General features: G+C 38.7%; 2 protein-coding genes across 2 annotated transcripts; both read right to left on the reverse strand.

Annotated features, from left to right (window-relative positions):
* Positions 1-65: 65 nt before the first annotated feature.
* gucy1b1 (guanylate cyclase 1 soluble subunit beta 1) lies at positions 66-11,499 on the reverse strand. The gene is made up of 13 exons (XM_033965154.2): positions 11,379-11,499; positions 11,034-11,107; positions 9,383-9,483; positions 9,186-9,304; positions 8,916-9,113; positions 7,766-7,996; positions 7,488-7,604; positions 6,920-7,053; positions 5,864-6,061; positions 4,311-4,548; positions 2,575-2,715; positions 1,351-1,505; positions 66-1,094 (listed from the first exon to the last, which is right to left on the reverse strand). Exons 1-13 carry the CDS (start codon positions 11,379-11,381, stop codon positions 947-949), a joined length of 1,857 nt encoding a protein of 618 aa, XP_033821045.1. The 5' UTR covers positions 11,382-11,499; the 3' UTR covers positions 66-946.
* A 466-nt stretch (positions 11,500-11,965) lies between these two features.
* On the reverse strand, positions 11,966-19,221 carry gucy1a1 (guanylate cyclase 1 soluble subunit alpha 1). The gene is made up of 8 exons (XM_033964921.2): positions 18,823-19,221; positions 18,509-18,579; positions 18,172-18,251; positions 17,393-18,096; positions 15,113-15,598; positions 13,652-13,795; positions 13,255-13,409; positions 11,966-12,757 (listed from the first exon to the last, which is right to left on the reverse strand). Exons 1-8 carry the CDS (start codon positions 19,060-19,062, stop codon positions 12,619-12,621), a joined length of 2,019 nt encoding a protein of 672 aa, XP_033820812.1. The 5' UTR covers positions 19,063-19,221; the 3' UTR covers positions 11,966-12,618.
* Positions 19,222-19,922: the final 701 nt, after the last annotated feature.

The following is a 19,922-nucleotide window of genomic DNA, read 5'->3' on the forward strand; positions in this document are numbered from 1 at the left end:
GTCCTAAGCCTCGTGATTACACAGCCACGGCTTAATTTTACTACATATATCCACATACCAACAATCATTCACAAATAACTAAGATTTATTATAATTTAAAGCAAAACATTAACACAGGAGAGTAAACAAAAATATGGTCATATGTTAAGTGAAACAAATGTTACACAACAATATTCTGTGAACAAACAAAAGTAGTACAGTATAATTTTAGTATAATTTGTGCAAAATAAATACCATGTAGTATGTCTACAATAAATATATTCAAAACATTGTAAGATTAGACAGTAGGATTTTAAATATTGCCACAGGAGACAAGGTAGTGTGCATGAATGTGTGTAAGTGGTACTGAGTAAGTGGTATTAAATACAATTAAATATAGCCTACGGCTGGACTCAAATAACATTAGAAAGTGTGATTGTTAATGGTTAAAGTGTTTCGTGTCTAAATAACAAACAAAAAGGATATCTGATACAACAGCTACATAATGCTATGCAAAATATTTATCTCTTACAAACATTATAATTTGCTGCAAGACATGGCATACAAACAAATCATATATTTAGACATTATATTACTGTAATTAAAGCATTATTTTGTTCTTTAATAACATCTCTCTAAAATATTAAGTATACCTAACACATCACTGTACAGTCTGTAAGCATATTGCATTTTTGTGTTGTTTTTACTAGGAATCAAATTAGTGAACAAAACAGTAATATAACTAATGTTTCTTTTTTCAGTCAACATTATAATTAAACCTCTATTTTTTCAAAGCACAATTTAGATGTAGGTGTCTCATCTAACAGAACCAAAAAGCAGTAATGGATTTGTTTAAATAAGTATATCAAATAGAATAAAACACTTTTACAAGACTAATCTCACAAATCCAAAATTGTTAAAAACATGAGTTATATTTTAAGATGCTTTGGACATCCCGGACAGTGAATTAAGCTTTAGGAGTGGTGGACTCTGTGTCTGTGGACTTCCTAGACAGAAACCACACCTTCATGGGTTCACTCTTTCCTTTCATGGTGACGGGACCTCGATACTCTAGGAGAAATTGGGGGTCGGCATTTTCCGCAGACTGCAAACACCTGAAATTAAGTGTCAACATATTCACAAATCACACATAAAACGCAGTCTACAGGATTTATGTTTCATTAAATCTTACTAAGACTATGACATGAACAAATATTTAACACAAGATAAGACTGTCCTTTTCTTCTCTCTTCTTCTACTTTTAAATTGTTGTGGAGAATTGCAACATAACCTTTGTTCAGTAAAGTGGGTTCATTTTGTTTCTTCCCCAAAAGTTACATAGGAATATAAAAAATACAACACTCTACTCACCGGTAAGTATACTCCGAGACATTTATTTTTCCCTTTTCCCCGGTCGTTTCTGTGCGACTTGTGAGATTGACAGTGTTTCCGAAAAGGCAGTAACGAGGCATCCTTTGGCCAATCACTCCAGTTACAACTTCTCCTGTGTGAATACCGATAGTAATCTGGGAAGAAGACAAAACACACAACCGTCCATTTGCGCTCTTTCGTCAAAACTTACTTGTACGTACAGTATGTAGAAGAGAGATAGCACAGGAACAAAATGTGCTCCTGCCTTTGAATGTCTCGGAGTGGCTTAGAGCGGATAATCGTCTAGTGGGGTTGGTAAATGTTCCAATTCTTCGTAGAAAGATAACATCTTCAGCGACCCTTAAGACCCATAAAATTATTTTTAGGTTCCAATGTTTGCAGTACAGAGAAACTATCTTTTTCACTAAAGCAATATTTGTGTTAAAAGGTTTAAGCTTTTCTTCATGCTTGTTGTCTTGGGAGCATGAACACGCTGAGACTCTAAAACAAATGAGGATCTATTTTTAGCTGCAGGATCGTGAGATGATTTGAGTCTTGTTTCTGCTACTAACACGGACTCCTCTTCATCCAGGGCCATGGCCCAAAATAAACAACCTTTTGTTTGCCAGACATGATTTTCCTTCGGTACGTCTCAACAGTCATTGATACAATAACAATCCGAAACCATCCATTAAACAATGTCTGCTGCTTTCTTTCCAACTTTTCACTGTTTATTACTTCAGCGTAAAGGTATGTCCAGATGTGCAAATATAATTATTCAGAAATCAATCACTGATACATGACTGCTAGTGGAGTGAGGGAGGTGGAGAGCTTGTCTGACCACAATTTGAATGAATGTGAATGAATACACAAAATTATAATTCCCAGTCCTTAGAATCTACTCAGCACTGTGGCCTTGAAATGATTTAGAAAAATATTTTAAATTGAAATATTTAGTGTCACTTGATAAGTTCTAGGAAATTATCTGTTATCTGTTGTTTTTTTTTTTTTTTTCTAGAGATGCAATGGCTTTTACAATGTAATATTTTGTGATATTTTGTGATGTTACTAATACTAATGGGAACTTGGAGATTTGAAGAAGACTGGCCATTCATTAATCTGACACCTAAAATGCATGTTAAATTGTCTTTTCTAGGCTTTTATGATAATACAGTAATGAGCACTATTGCATTACTGCTGCATGTAGTAAAATTAGTACCACACCTGAACTGGCTCATCATCCACTTTGACCTGTTCGGCGATCTCCATCATATCCAGTGCGAGGTGGCAGATAGACTTGGCGTGGTGTGTGCACGGCTCTGGCAGGCCACTCACTGTCATGTATTTATCACCCACTGTCTCCACCTGTGCAATAAATACTATCTGTTATGGCACTTCACCAACACTCAGGTGACATCATCATCAATTTCCCCATGCGTTGGTAGCAACTGCACTAAAATCTGACCTTACAATTCAACAAAGGCTTTTTTACATATACATTGTAGACAGAAATAAACTTAAACACCCTGAAATAAACACTTAAACACTTACGTCACCATAAAGACATTCAGGGCCTCTTTGAGGCTCACTAAACCCAAGGACCACCAAGTCATTCAGCGCCTAAAGTAAATATTACTCCTTTTGGCGACCCAGTGCCTAACGCTGATCTCCGGGATGTGCACAGATCTGTTTGACTTCTCAAAGAGCATTCTTGTCTGAAAGCCTAGAGTGTAAATCTGCTGCACTTGCCTATAAAATCCCCCTATCCCATTGTAAAACTACCCACAGTTTGGAGCTAGTACTGCCCTGCTTTGAGGAAAGTCAATTGAGACGGATGTGATAGGACAGCTCCTTTGTGCATATTTTGAAATGTTTCATACTTTGAATAAAAAGAAGGTTCCTACTTTCTCAGTTCATACTTTACTTTTTAATTTATTTGTGAAATTATTTGTGCATTTTGAGATTTGTTTTAGGCTGTTATTAACAGGACAGAAATGGGGAAAAGAGGGAGAGCAGGGAAAGCACTCTAAAGCAACATTCACCTGTCCATGGGCGTTTTGAATGTAGCATAAAATAGACATTAGTATCATTTAATTTTAATATGAGGGATTTTAGAGAGTGCATTGGGAAAATCATCTGAAATCTGGATTACACCAAAGCTAAATTTGATCTTTTGTTGTGTCGGTCGCATGGTCCAAAAACTTGAGCCGCGTTGTAGCTCATTGTAGCGCATTAGTAAAATATCTGAAACAATCCAACTACAGAGGGCCAGTGTGTATTTTTTACACAAACTGTATAAAGAAATGGACTAAGTGAGAGTGACGTTACCCATTTGGCTCATCTAAGCTCATCCATGTTAGAAGTTAAAGGGACGAATTTGGAGCGCCAGTTCCATATTTGGAATTCCAACCACGAGCATCATAGCAGCCAAACAGCCAATCCGGAGTGAGGCTCTTGAAGGTAACACCCTATCCTGCTCACACCACTGGTTTGGCACGGAGTAGATGCTTAGCACTGCTGTCAATCAAACCTGTTGCTAACACTAGCGGGAGTGACCTCAGAGAAAGAAGGCACCTGATTTGTCTGTTATTAATGTTCATATCTTGATTTACGGACAAAATAGAGCTATAAAAACACCAGGATAATGTAGAGCGGGTTAATATGAACATTTTAAGACCAAAATGAAGAGCCTGACAACAGCAGTTACAGAGAGAGGGGCCACAGTTTTTCAATAGAAAGTGAATTGTCAGTGAAGCCGGACACGAACCATGCTCACTTCATACTTGGAACATGGAAATAGGAGGTCAGCTGTGTCCATTTATAAATACAGTCTGATTTTTACCGGAACCAAAACCAAGTCTATGGCCTGGAAGGTAAAAAGCTCATTTTAATTTGGATTAAGTATAATAATTATTCTACTTGACCATCATACATAAACTATTGCATTTTCAGCTGCACACCTTGTACACATAGGGGTTCTTCCTGGAGTCAGTCAAGATGTCAAAACGTGTGTAAACGTCATTCAGCAGGTTGACAATCTTGATGGCTCCTTCAGCAGAGGCATGCTTGCTGCAGAAGGTATTAAAGCCCACAATGCCGCTGAAGAGGATGGTAACGTTGTCGTAACGCTTGGCTGGGACGGGTCTTTTGTGACGCAGCTCATTGGCAACAGATGGTGGCAACACAGAGTAGAGCAACCTTCAATAAGAAGCAGAAAAAAACAAATATGTGCTGTGTTGGTATAGTAGTAGGGTTGGAAAATAACAGGACTGGGGCAGCCAAAATCAAGACTTTGGATGAGTGGTTTATTTGCTCACCCACCACCTTTTGGTCATTGAGCTCTCCAAGCAGCTCTAAAACGGGAGGGTGGTGTTTCTATGGTAACTGGTTAGATCATGGCTGCTTGTTAAAAGCAAAATACCTTCCATGATGCAAGATAATTTGAGGACTCATCACACAAAGAGCAGCAGTCTATACATCCAAAACTACTTTTGCATCGTTTAGTATGATCACAATATCTTTTGATATTCATAGTGTGTAAATAAATAAATAAATAATAATAATAAATATATATACATATGTATGTATGTATAATATATATATATATATATATATACACACACACACACACACACACCCCCACACACCACACACACACACACACACACACCCACACAATTTTATATACACACACCCACATAAACATATATAAACATTCCCTGGGTTCAATTATAGTGATAATACTAATATACTGTAGATACTGAGCTGCATGGTAAATGTCTTTGGAACAAAAGAGAGAAACTACAGATTTCCAAATAAAGACACTCCACATGAATGCCCCTGTACAGCTGTCCCTACCTGCTGTGCCAAATACCAAAATCGTCTCTAAACAAATTTTTTATTGGGTCCAAAAACATCAACTAAATGAAAACAAATGACCCAGATAGCACAATAATGGATGTTCTTAATTTCTTATCGTAAAATGAATTAGTCTAGTTTGAATTCGTGACTAAATACAGAAAAAGCTGAAATTATCGTTTAACACTGTAAATTTGTCAGTGACTCACAATTTATCAAAAGTTGCTGGACTAGGGAAAAGTCATAATTATGCATAAAAACGCCAAATTATTTAAATTTTAATGGGGTTACTAAAATAGTATAAAACATCTTATGAAAGATATTAAATAATATGGGGCAAACAGCAGACCAGCAATCAAACATATATATTTTTTGGACTGCCCAGCCCTAGCTAATAGTCTATATAAGAGTGTATTTTAAGTGATGTCTCAAGTTTGATTAAAAAGGAAAGAAAATTAAAGCCACAAGTAGCTTCGAATGGCCCTCGCAGGCTGCACTTCACACTCCCTAACCCAGCAGTCCCTAAGGATGTTAACAGCCACAGTAACACACTTAGTTGACAATGATTGTTGCGAAACCAGTAATTAGTTATGCTAAAAATACTATATGATCTACAGCTTTTATATAATGATGTATATGAAAACATTACAGAGACCTGTCAGTTTTCTTCTTCTCATCCTCCAGAGCTCTCAGAGTGTGCTGCAGTCGGTCAGTCAGGATCTCCAGCTCTTGGGTCAGTTTGTATTCCTCACGAAACTGTTCCCCTAACAGTACCAGGTCACGCGTGGCATCATGGAGGGGGATGTCACTCAGGTAAAGCCCCCTCCGCGTCAGATCATCCAGGTTCATAACACTAAATATGAACAAGTAACAAAAACATCAAACATTAAAGGTGTGCTGTGTAACTTTTTAGAGGTCAATCACCTGCTTGTCTCCATGGATATGTTATTGCTTTGCCTGAAATGTGAACATGAAAATATCTTTCTCCATGAAAACAAGCAAGTGACATCACCAGGTTAAACTCTATCCAGAGGCAAGCCCACACACAAAAAGCCAAGGAGAAACCTGTAATGAAACAAATTCTAGATAGATGAGTTTAATGCCATAGTGTGAAATATCTCAGGCAAAGCAATAACATTTCCATGGAGACAAGCAGATGGCAGAAGCTCTACCAGAAAAGTTTCACAGCTCATGCACGAAGAACTAAATGCTAAATAATGTCTAAGTGGGAGGACATTGTTCTTGCTCGTGCTGTTGAAAGGTGTAAAAAAGAAGAAAACACAGTGAGGTGTTTGTACTACTTTCACCTTCTAAAACATATACATAAGTTATTGCTTGTTTATCATACACCCATAACACAACTGTTATCTGTTACAATTATGTTCAGTGTGAGAGACTCAAAACAGCTGTAATCATTTGTTGCTATAGCTAACATTAAGTTAAGTAATGTAATACAGAAAAAACTACAATTTAATCTTTACTTTTACTGAATAGAAGCTGAAGCTCTGTGTCTATTTGCTATTCAACAAACCCACATGAAAGACCCCAGCTAAGATTAGACATTGATTTAATTACAAGCTACAGACAGAAATGTTTTTGAATGCATGACCCAGTTTTCTAAATCAAAATGTGTGGATTAGCTGGAATGGTATTTAGTGTTTCTGATTTGTGAGTGTGTCAAAGCTTCAGACATAAGGGACAGTTAGTTTACCTGGGAGAGCAAAGAAAAAGGATGTTCTCAGCCTCAGGCAAGTAAATCATTTGTCCTTTCAATCGCAGACAGCTGATCTCAACGCCAGTCAGCTCGTCCTCATTCTCCATCGTCTCCACATTCAGAAGGCCCTCCTGTCGACATTACATCACACTAATGAATAATTTACTTTGAGGCGCTCCAAATTGGGCCAAAAATCGTCCAGGAGCTCAGATAAGGTTTTTTTTTTTACTTAAAAGTGTTATTACAAGGTGTCTGTGTAAGGTACCCCTTAGTCGTCCAGGTATGAGCCATAGAAGAGCATCGATTAGGGACTGAATGATTATTCTCAAGCACAGTTTACACTAAGAGTAGCTCAACAGACCTAAGTTTCAGTGTATTTAGCTCTTCCCTTCAGATAGATATAAGGCAGTGTCCACAAGTAATCTGACCAGAACTGACAAAGCGGCTTGGATGAGCAGCCAAACATCTTCACTCCTAGAACTTTTTGTCTAGTTGACATTAATATTTTTCTTTTAATATAACAAGGTACTTAGATTGTAAAGACATATGAGAGATAATGTTTTACCTTGCTTCTAAGGACGAAGACAGTGTTGATGTGGGAAAGGATGCCATGATAACTGAAGTCAATGTGTGGCCGGACCAAAGAAAACACAGAGGGAAGGATACAGCTCCCAGGCTGAAGCTGTGGAATTGAAAATGATTATTTAGCTTTGTTTGGACCAGTATTTTGTGAGATAACGAAATAATAAGCACATTTAATTAATTTGTGCTATGGCAGAAACCCAGTTGTGTGATGTGTATGAGGTCAGACAAACTTGTATCCGTCTGGGTAATAATCCTAACCTGAGGCAGAACACGGTATATTGCGTTCCCACACTGAGTGAGCATCAGGTCCTTGTCGAACATGAGGTGGAAAGGGAAGGCCTTGCAGAAGGTGTAGGGGCTGATGCGAGTCTCCTGTGTACCATTCTCCTCAAAGCCATCCAGATCCTCATAGAACGCCTCCTCCTCTGAGTCCTTCTCCTCTATCAGAAACTTAATGTGGTCACACTCTTCATTTTTAGGCTGGATCATCTGAACCACATAAAACAGACAGTCAAAGTCACGTCTCCTCCAACTGATAACTTAGAGGACCCTCCATAGTTAAGCAGTTAATGCAATTATTTTAAATCATCTCGTTAATGGAATTGATCCCAAGTGTATTACCGAATTAAGACAGTGGATAATAACATTATTCAGTAGGCTTATGAGCATAAGGCATGCTGACGTCAAACTGCTCTTTCTACACCCAGTTGCCACAGCAACAGTAGCTAATATTCCCAGAAATTGGGTGTCACATTTGGAGTGTCTACCAGTGTCTGCTCTTTTATTACACACACAATAGATGAAAAATATTATCCTGTCTACGCAGTGTGATTAGGTTTGAGAGAAAATGTCACTTATGAAATGAAATGCGTACTACTTCAACCAGAGTGGAGTAAATATGTGAGCTGAATTACATGTCACAGTAATGAGTACAAGCTACAGGCTGTAATTCACAGGCTTTGATAGAAGTACGACTGATAGATGGTTTGTTAAGCCCAGCTGTAAGCAATATTTATATCAGTTTAGATAAAATTGGATTTACAAGGTGCAAGTGCAATTTATCACTTCCCAGGGGAATATAGTCAGCAGTCAATTTAAAGTCAGCTCATGTTTGACAAGCAAAAATAAAACTTGCATGAGAATACATCTTGAGAGATTCTTCCAGGCTTGAGACTCAAACTTAGATCTAAAAATATTGTCTGTCTCACATACTTTTGTCAAAAACAAAAATTCCTATCTCAATATGCAACCCTGGTCCCATTTAGGAAATCCTTACATTGTAACCCTTTTTAGTAATTTCTAAACCTGCACAAAGCCTATACAAATATGACAGCAATGAAGCCCTCACTGTGAAAGAAGGCAGAGTGTGAGAATAATGTGTAATTTGAGTGAAAACAGTACAACCGACCTTCATCTCTATCTCTGTGCCATGGATCTGTTGAGCCACAGTTTTGATGATGCCAATCACTATGTCCTGCAGGCCTTCTCTCTCTGAGTAATAGTGAAGAATCAGGTTGTTCCCTTTCTCCGCATCAGTGCAACGGAATGAAGGAGCCCTCATTCCAGGATAAATGGTACCGAGGTGGTCATGTAGAGCATCCAGGTTCTAAACACAAATAGATTACCTCACATAACCATTTCATTTATTTTTGTTCAACATTAAACATAAAATGAATACCTGCAGGAATTCACGGACATTGGAGCCTAACACTCGCAGGATAGTGTCGTAGCCTGATTCTTGGCAAAACTCAAAAAACATTTTGCCAAACAGTTGCAAAATGTCTCCTGCATCAACCTCTGAAAAAATATGAATTGTCCAGTACTGCACAGCATTTGCTGTTAAATATGGAAGTAGAAGAGAAAGTAGTGACTTACTTAAAACTTTACTTGCAGCCGCCACAAGGTCATAGGTTTTGGCATCATCATAAATTATTCTAACGAGGAACTGGCCCTCAATATCAAGCTGGGCCTCACGTCTGAAAGCAAACACAACTAAATGTTACTGACAACAGCAGAAATACAGAAGGTTTTTATCATATTGCTATAACAATGCTGCAGGGATTTCAGTGGTGAAGTGTCTCTGCTGCCCGTACACAGGAATTCATTATCTAAATGTAGTGCAACCAGAAATAGTCAACCCAAGTTAGATAAAAAACCCATATGTTTTAATTAAACATTGATTACTTTTGTTAAAGAAGAAGAGAACCAGAAAAGGATTTTTCACTAAGGGCATGGAGTTAATTGAATTTTAATTGAGATCGTTAATGATCAGCTTGGGTCTTTTTAATCAGGAGGCCACAGCCAATGCTCTGCCAGTAAAAATCTGTGCTTTGGAGTAGTGATGTGACATTCGTGAGCGAGTCGGCTCTTTTGAATTGTTCCTTAAAGTGAACGGCTGGAAGCGTATCGCAGTTCTGAAAAGAGCTCAATCTTTTTTATCTCCAATTTGTATGTATTTTAATACTGATAAACACTGAACCAACACAAGTGACACGAGTGAGAAATTTGTCCACAAAAAACATATTTGGCATCATAATAACAGCTATTTTAAAAATTATTATTATTGCAATAAAACATTTTATTTAGATTTTGAATAATTGTAAAGGATAAACACACTCTCCCTCTCAGTTTGAACAATTTTAAACACATCTTAACCTTGGACATTTCTCTCTGTGATTTATTGTAGATAAAATAAGCTCTCACATTGGCTTCTGTCACATAAATAAATAGTAAAAGAGCTTTTAAATGGCTCTTTGACATGAACTGATCCAAAAGATTCAGATCCCATAAAAGAGCTGAAAGTTCCATCACTATTTTGGAGCAAAGTTCAGACTTTGGAGGAAGATTTTTTTATATTTTTAGATTTAAATTGCCTGTTTTGGTTTTACTGAAAAATTGTATTAATAGTCATTTTTATTTGTTTAGCTCGATTTCCCAGCAATAACACCAGGCTTTGACCATTTTAGTAACAAACAGAAACAAACTGGACATACTGATCAAAGTAATTAATCAGAACTGCAAATTGGTGAAAGTTGATAAATTGTGTATTGCACAATAATGAATTTCATTTGCAGAAACAGGAACAGATGTGGGGCACAGTGGAGCTGGGCTTTTGGACCGCCTAAACACTAACAAAATGCAGCTGCTTCTCTTCCTTGTCTTTTAGTAGTGGGGTCAAGTCCAGGGCAAACCACAGACAAAAATACTGCACACTACAAACACACACACACCCACACACACACACATTAATAATATTGAGAAGAACCATTTAAACCAAACCTTTTTTCAGAATACAAAAAATAATATTATCTACTCAGGTAATTTTGTGCATGTCACTTTAAATCACAAATTATGTAAAGCTCACATTCAGAGGCAGAGGTATATGAATGCACAGTGTTGGTTTGTGGTTAATGATTACTGTCTCCTTCTCTCTCAGGGCCATGTGTGAGCTCATGTAATGTACTGTCTTGTTTATCCAGGTTGGGAACCACAGCTGATAACATAAAGAAAAGCTACATAAACTCACTTGATGTCTTCCCAAACTTCAGGGCCATAATTCCTCAAAACAAGGAGCTCCAAGGCGTGATTCACGAAACCATACTGTGGATAAGGAGCACAGACATGTTCAGTGGGTTTGTTGGTGAGATACAGGCTAAAGGAACAGGCTGTGCACATGGGATATTGTTTGGCCGGTCTGGCCGGATGTTTCTGTAAATGCAAATATCAATAAACCCTAGTAATGATTCACCTGTTAGTGCGTAGCTCCAGTAGCATACATATCGAGGGCATTATTGCTCATTAATACACCCAAATCAAAAAGCACATGCACTAATCTTACGTAGAATGGTAAAACATAAGAGACTGCACTTACCATGGCGGCCGCTGGATCTTCTTTACCTTATTTTAAGCTAAATCCGATGTATGCAACATAACCTTCATCGTTTGCACCGTTTGCACTGATGCTTGAGCCTGTGCGTGCAGCGCCCGACGACGTCAACTGACAGAGCGTCTCTCCAATCAGAACTCAGAACACTGCTGACGTAAACTGCCACTGTCCAATCAGAGAGACGCCCTGCAGCTGATGCTGTGTGGACTCAGCTCGTGCACTGAACAGACCACACTGCCTACTAGACACTTATATTATATTACATGTGCAAATTTACAGCCAAAAACACCTTTATGTTTAGACAAAAATATGAAAGACAGCCACATATGGTAATAATATTAAACTTTATTTCCTTTTTCATAACATATGGTTATTGATGAAAACTGTATTTTCATCAATTGGGAGTATTACATAAAATCTGTTTTACAGGGTTAAAATGTTCAGAGTATAATAATGAGGAAACTGTGTCTTATCAGATTTTAATATTTAAATGAAACATAAAAAGTGAAATAAATTACCAACTGCCCCTTCATAAATAAGGAATCACATACCATCTAAAAACAACAGTGTGAATAAGCAGGTGTAGGCTACAAATAATTTTCAGAGAAGATAAATATATTATATAGGCTAATGTTTCAAAACGAATGTATGCTTTTGAACTTTCTATAAGGCACCTAAAATGTATCCCATCATTTAATGGGAGACACAAATCTTCACTTCAAAGGTGAGCTGAATATGTGCTTTGTCAATGTGCTATATATCAACAGGTCAAGGTGCAGGATTAGATATTTACAGAAAATAATATTCATAAAAATATATAGAAACATCAAAATATTGAATAACAGCTCTTCATCACATCAACTTCATGGAGATTTTTATCAACAAGTCATCCTAAAAACACACACAATAGTAAAACATTTGCTTCAAACTGCAACCTTTCCCACTTGTAAATGTCAAAGTTAATACGGCAAAAAGTCTCAAACATCATGTAAAGATAACCCAATGGAAAAACAGCAGAAGTACATCTCTCTACTACCATTGTACAGATGTAGTTTGGAACACAATACCTGACAGGAAAATGACTCTATTTTATGCATTTGCACAAACTGGTCTAAAACACAATATCACCAAGATCTAGACAAACCTAACTGTAAAGTTTGCACTGCTTGCACAAAACACAATGTTTGGCTTGTTTTAGTCCTGGGAAATGGCATTGACTTGAACTCTATGTGAGGGGCAGACTGGATGTTTTAGAAGACGCTTCCAAAAAGTAACAAACACCAGGGATGTCTTGTGGGAAGTTAGCCGGAAGCTCCTGTCTGGTCCTGGGAATGAAGACAAACTCTGGACGATCCTTCAGCAAACTGGGACAAAGAGCACACAAATAAAACATGAATCTGAAAACAAAGTGGCAAATGATGTGACACCAGAGGAAGTACAGGGCCTCTGTGAAAGGCTGAAGCTTCCTGTCCCGGAAACTGGAGGGTGTCAACAGCATTAATCTAAAAGCTAATTGCAAATGTAGAGGCCAAAGTTAAATAATATATTTGCTATAGTTCGTACCACTTTCGAATAGGTTAGAAAAACTGGTCCCAAGCCAGGATAAATAAAGAGTATAGTCTCATAGTGCATAGCTAATCAAAATCAACATATACTAAATTATTATTTAAATAATAATTTTTAAATAATATTTTGCTGTGACAGGGGTGGACATCACAACTATAAGTCCATATATTCATCTTAAAAATGCACCTCATAAGTTTTTCATTAAACGTTTTTAAACGCATTTAACTGCAGTGTATCATATTACCAGATTCTTCAGAGTGGTACTTAACCTCTGTTTCATGTGTTGTAAACTTACTTGTAAGTTGTAGGACTTATGTTGATTTTCCTCGGTTGACTACAAGATTCAAACTTGTTGGCCAGTGTGACATTGTTTCCAAAAAGGCAGTAACGTGGCATCATAACTCCAACAACTCCAGCCAAGACTGAGCCACTATGAAGGCCTATTCGCATCTAGAAAAATACAAATTGTTTTATTTATTTTCCAACTTAGACAATGTAACAAAATGTAACTTTCAGAGACTTGCTGTACTAGGTAAAAATACAATGTGCATTCATTAGTACATGTTCTAACAAAGATATGTGAATTATTTAGGAAGGGCATCTGGAATACTACCAAATGAAACAAGAAGCAGCCTCAAACTGAATACAAAAAGATAGTTATACCTGCGATTAATAATCCAATTAGCTGATACCTGTATTGCTTCCCCAGTTGGGGTCATGACCTCATCCGACAGCTCCATCATCTTTAAAGCCATGAGAGCGATCTGCACAGCATGTGTTTCACTCTCCTTATGTAAGCCACCAGCTACACAGTAGGCATCCCCAATGGTCTCCACCTGAGTACAGAATAAAAGCTTTGGGTATGATAGCCTAAAAAAATAAAAATAAAAGCGTCTGTTCTCTTATTAAATGTTCGCTGTTACGATCACTCTTGGGGGTATAAATTTTAATGTGAAGATAATTGAAAAATCAAACATCTGTTGCTTGAATCTTACATTATATTATCACTCGAGACAGAGAGATGGGCGATGTTCCGAGCGTGCTTTATATCAGCAAAAATCTAAGAGATGTGTTTCTTTTGTGTGTTTTTTTTCAGTAAACCCAGGCCAAGTACACTTCACCACTAGATATGGACTAAGTGATTCCTATTTTTAGAGCCATACATGTGGAGGAGAAACAGGGTCCTGAAGGAACCCCTGACTTCCTAGCGTTTTATGAGATATTTGTCAAACGGGCTGCAGTCTTTGTTATGGTTCAGTGACACTTTGATTACATTATCCGACTTCCCTGTGGAACGGCAATCTTCAGCTGACACACCATGACAGTTAGTAGCTCCAGTTATTCTTCTTCCGAGGGTGGTACTTGAAATACAATGCATGTATCATTTTAGTGAAGGTATTTGGAAAATAGATCAAATGTGTCTTGCTACTGTTGTACTGGTGACAGGGTGTCAAATGTGCTGCTTAAACAGGTTTGTTAGATAATTTATGAAATCAACAAAGAAGCTAAATAAGTAAAATTATTTATAAAATTTGGATTTACTGATCCTCTTCTGTTTATTCCCAGAGCGGATTCGCATGTGAGTGCACATCCAAGCCAATAAGGGCCTCGAGCGGGTACACCCTGGACAATAGCCAGTCAGTCACACGTCGAACACGGACGCATGCACTGACAGACACTCACTGCCTCAAACACTAACACCCTCACAGAGCAGTTTAAGATTCATCAATTCACACATGCCCATTTTAAGAGAACACTGGATGGACACTATGGTGTTGAACTCGATTATTTGTACTAAATAGGTCAACCTAAAAACATAATGTTCATGCTAATCACTCTGCCAGCATGTAGCCTACTTTAAAATACAAAAACATATTGTTTACTTATGTGACTATAGAACTGTAGTGAACATATCTGCAGGAAGTTAAGAAGGAAGATAAAATGTGTTGTGGAATGACATTGTAGTTAATCATTAATGCCATTTTAAATCAACAAAAAGAGTTGTATTACAGTAGATTCTTTATGTTGGCTGCTGTGAAATGTAAAGTATAGTGGTTTATATAGTGCAGGCTTGACCACTCAACATTATCTTCAATATGGATCCTACACTATCGCCTTATCGCTAATATAGTTACGTCCATCTGTTGACATACCTTGTAAACATCAAGCTCTCCACAATGATGGTCAAACCTGGTGTACAGCTCATTTAACATGGTGATAACTTGCATTGGAGTGCAGATGGAGCAGACAGCTGTAAAGCCCACAATATCAGAAAAGAGCATTGTAACTCGATCAAACTTTTTGGCCTGGACGGTCTGCCCCTGCCACAGCTGCTGCGCCACGGTGCGGGGAAAGATGGAGAACAAGAGGTCCACCGTCTTCTTCTTCTCCTCCTCTAAAGCCTGGTGAGCGTACTCCAGAGCCGCCTTGGCCTTCCCCAGTCTCTTCTTCAGGCCATCCTGAGCTTTGGCCTGCTCCCCCACTAACACCACATCACGGAGGGCATTGTGGATGGGGATGTCGGAGAGGTACAGCCCGCGTCCCGTCAGGTCGTCCAGCTTGTCCACACATGGAGAGCCCAGGAACAGAATGACATTGGACTCGGATACATAGATCATCTGACCCTTGAGGTCCATTAGCTGAAAACACAATGATCACAAACATTAATTACTGAAAATATGATATTGGCTTTTAGCGTTGTATTCAGTTATTAGTTTACTGTTTGCATCAGGCACATAAATGTTTATTCATCGATAGTGATTGGTCTAAAATGCATTAAGTCACATGGCAGTAGGAGAAAGTTTTCCTGTTTATCATGTATTGTCATAAGATTCGTATATATCTGTATAAAATTATAATATGTCCATCACTGTTTTTCAGTTTGCAAAAGCATCTGTGAGTGTCCAAAAAAAGCACTATAAATTAGATGTATTATTAATATTATTATTATATTTTAAGATACAAGTTTATTCTATCTAATTAAAAGCCCATTATTCTGCCCTATTCACACAAACAAACTACAAAACCTGCAAACAAACAGGACCTATCCATGCCCCCGTTTAATTCATTTAATCACAACAGGCCAATACAGTGTGTAAAGATTTATCCAAATAATTGCAGCTGGAGTTCAGAAATACTCAGAAGTGTTATCCTGTTATTGTAATAAAGTTATAATAAATATTGTTAAATATAGCCAGAGGCTCAAGCCAATCAAATGCAAGGCTTCTATATCTGTTGACATTGCACTCATGTTTTTGCTTTTACCACTTGCCAGCTAAGTCATTAAATGCCTATAAAGCTGCCCATATTTATATCTGTCCCTAAACACAAAGAAGACTGAACAAAGGACCAGTGGCTCACTACATCAATAGCCTTTAAAGGTAAAACCAAAAGATGCTGTTATCCTAAATGGTATTAGTCATCACAGTGCTGTCATGTTTACGCTCCTCGTGAGTGCGGCCGATTGCTGCACACTCTTCTATAAACAGCATGGGCATGGCCGTGTGCCTTTGATGGATAAAATGGTGTGACATTTGCTCGTGATCTCCACTGGGGGTCGAGTGTTGATATCTACCTCAGGGCAAGAGCTCATAAGAGTGCTTCTAATAACTCATATGAAATCGATGGCTTTAATACAGCAAACATGATTACAATGAATCTCTCATGTTTACATCTCCAGTTCTGGTTAGTCTAATTTAGGGTGGTACAATAGGTTTATTCCTGGATTAATGTAGCGTGTCTACTAAATCTGGATTATGATTTGCATCCTGATTTTGTTAGTGCTAATTATGCCTTAGAGTTTGTTCAGACCTGGTTTAGTTCTGGAAAGATTCTGGTCTAGTTGTAGTTTTTTCACCTTATTCCGGGGCAAAATGGGTGCCGCCATCGTCATTCTGGTTGTTTTATTTTGCATGGAGCTGCTGATCTTGACAGCAAATAACTTCTACACGGACTACAGAGCCATTTTAAAACCTCCAAAGAATTGCACAGTGTTGACTTGTTGCATAGGAACATAGACCTTTTTGCACAAATTAATCTACTTTACATCATATTAAAGCAGCAAAACTTTTCTCAAATTCTCCATTGAAAAGAATGGGATTCCCGCTTAACCGGAAGTGCCGCCACAAAGAAAGTGTGGTTTAGTAGCATTTAGAGGCAAAAAGGGGTGAGGCCGAATAAGGTCAATAAATGGTAGGTAATAGGGCTGATTCTAGTCCAAGTTATATTGTGTTTTTGGCTAATTCCTGGTAAAGTCATGAGTCATAATGGTTTATTCATGGGATAATCCTACTTTTGTCCTGTTTTAGCAGTGACTGGCTAGGATTTGGTTCTGTTTTTCTGCGGATGTGATTCTAGTTTGGTATCACCATAGACCACATATACACTTCTGTTGGTGTTATAATCGTGTATTATAATGTCTATAGGTCACATACCTTCCCTGTACTGTCTGCACTAGAATGCTTGATCCGAATGATAAACTGTGTATTCAGCATGGTGAGGATGCCTTGGAAGGTGCATTTAATCTGAGGGGATACAATGAGGAAGTGTTCTTGAAAGGTGGCGGATCGTTTTAGAAGTCCATCCTTCCGGGTCAGTCTTTTTCGAAGAGCGTGCCCGATCTGCATCAGCACCAAGTTCTGGTCGAGGATGAGGTGGAAGGGGAAGATGGTTGAAAACAGAGAGGTAGGGAGTGTCCCGGCCGAGGTAGCGCGTAGTGGACTAGGGCTCAGACTTTTAGCATCTTTGACTACTACGGTATAGAGAAGACTAGGTTGAGGGCTAGCTTGTAGGATGCTGTCTTTGGCGCTTGGGGCATCTAGGAGCACATCTACAGTGGTTTGGTAGAGCACGCCAGCTGCTGCTTTGATGACACCAGGAAAGAAGAGCTTTGTAGTGGGGCGGGGGTTGAAGAAGTAGACCGTAAGCAAGCCCGGGTCCTTGTCCAAGCACAGCACGGACGGCTCGTTGGCACAGTCTTCTCCCCGGTCCGAACTGCTCTGCTTCAGCAAGACGTTGAAGCTGTTGAGGAAGTCATGAAGAGCTCCCCCCACCACGCGCAGAATGTGGCCATCTTCCTCATAACACATGTCAAAGAGCTGCTGGCCGAGCGCTACTTGTACGGCTTCTGGGGCTATTGCTGATAAAAATACCAACAATTGTTAGTTCTACCATGAATGCCAATGTTTACTATTAAAAGAGATTTTTTCATTACCTGTTTTGATTGAATAATTGTCCATCATCTCAGCCAAATGTTCCACCTCCTCGATGCACGGTTCAGAGCAACAGATTGAACTGGAGAGACAGTTTATACAAATGTTGATTTTGTCAGAAATGAATCAGAATCTGTGTCTCTCTGGGATGTGTCAGTCATTAGCAGATACAGCAGGCTGCTGTGTGTAACACCTTTTTGTTGATTTCATTAATAGTATCAGAATTTCAGCAGTGCAGGGGAAAGGAGGTGAATCACAACAGTCAGTGTAAAAGAAGGAGGTAGATTTACACCGTCTGGTGCTGTTTTTGTCATGGTGGCGGATTTAAAAACATGTTACCTCTCAGCAGCATCCGTGCTCTGGTCTGACGGCCGCATCAGTCTGAGGAGGGCAGCGTGAAGCCTTTGAAACTGTGAGATAAAGTCATCACCAAGTTAGAGGTCGTCGTCTGGTGAGACTTAGACGCGTTAAATAACATCAGTTTGATATACGCTCTCGTTTGTAGATCTACAATTATGATGACATAATGTGTGTTTTTGCAGACGAGACGTCACCAGAAACCGTGCAAACGGGATTTATGCCATGCACATATTTCCAGGTGAAATACAGGAGTTGCATAAGTGAATAACACATGACTCTTATTTTAGACTCACCTCAGGGCACGCTAATTTGCGGATACTATCCCCAAGTGTATGAAGGTTAACTTTGGCTCTGGTGCTCCGCTGATGCTTCACATCTTCACCTTTCAGCCCGTGCACATCTGTAGAGATGGGCTGCACGTCCGCGGCGTCCGTGGAGCGCTCCTCCAAGTCTCTCAGCTCGTTATTTTTGGCGCCGCTGGAGAACGGACAATCTCCAGATATTTGCAGCTCTTTGAGCTTCGTACAAAACATCTTGTTGTATCGGGCCCTTGTCGCTTGTTTTAACTAATTTCGTAGAGAGACAGAGCTGTACCTGCAGCTGCGGCGCGCAGCAGACATTCCATCATCTGCAGCTGGTTCAGGAGCTCGCTCCACCAGAGCCGCTCATTCAAATGAGCAGCTCCTCAGCCCGAGAGCACATACAATATTCATTGAAAACGGCACGACAAATGATGGCAGAGGACTATCATTGCAAAAGGCCAATGAGAAACTGGAGGGAAAAGAGCAGCAGGCCAATCGAAGCGCAGTCCAGCCCAGCAGCCTATCAGCAGCAAGACATGATTTCCAGGCACATGCATGTACTTTTATTTAGATCCCCTGGAGGACCAGCAGAAACTGGTTCTAACGCAGGACATTATGGTCTGGGTGGTTTTACAACTTTTTACTTACTTCAGACTTTTACACTAATAGGCCTCATTTTACAAGCCTATGTGTCTCAAATATATAGACCTAAATAAACAAATGTAAAAGGCGACTATATAGGTACTAATAATAAAAGCTACTAATAGGACCAGGCTCACGCCTAGTACTCAGAGACCACTACTACTACTACTACTACTACTACTACTACTACTACTACTAATAATAATAATAATAATAATAATAATAATAATAATAATAATAATAATAATAATAATAATAATAACAAATTAGACCTCATTTTCACATATCCTCACAAATACTGAGACATTTGACCAAAATCCCATTTGCTGTTAAAAGTTGCAGCAGGTCATGTGACTGCCTTTTGTGACAAGAAATGGCCAATAAAATCTTGATTTAAATAATATATAAAGGATTATATGTTTGGGAAAAGTACTCCTAAAGTAAGAGTA

This window comes from Periophthalmus magnuspinnatus, chromosome 1, assembly GCF_009829125.3.
Source record: "Periophthalmus magnuspinnatus isolate fPerMag1 chromosome 1, fPerMag1.2.pri, whole genome shotgun sequence".
NCBI lineage: Eukaryota > Metazoa > Chordata > Actinopteri > Gobiiformes > Gobiidae > Periophthalmus > Periophthalmus magnuspinnatus.

Excerpts from the sequence above, each read along its gene's own strand:
- gucy1b1 (XM_033965154.2), bottom strand. Across the intron at positions 9,114-9,185 it reads ATGTCCGTGAATTCCTGCAG|AACCTGGATGCTCTACATGA; the intron begins GTATTCATTTTA and ends ATTTGTGTTTAG. Across the intron at positions 1,506-2,574 it reads TGGATGATGAGCCAGTTCAG|ATTACTATCGGTATTCACAC; the intron begins GTGTGGTACTAA and ends TCTTCTTCCCAG.
- gucy1a1 (XM_033964921.2), bottom strand. The coding sequence starts at position 19,062 with ATGTTTTGTACGAAGCTCAAAGAGCTGCAAATATCTGGAGATTGTCCG. Across the intron at positions 15,599-17,392 it reads GTGCAGACAGTACAGGGAAG|CTAATGGACCTCAAGGGTCA; the intron begins GTATGTGACCTA and ends TTGTGTTTTCAG. Across the intron at positions 12,758-13,254 it reads ATAAGTCCTACAACTTACAA|TTTGCTGAAGGATCGTCCAG; the intron begins GTAAGTTTACAA and ends TCTTTGTCCCAG.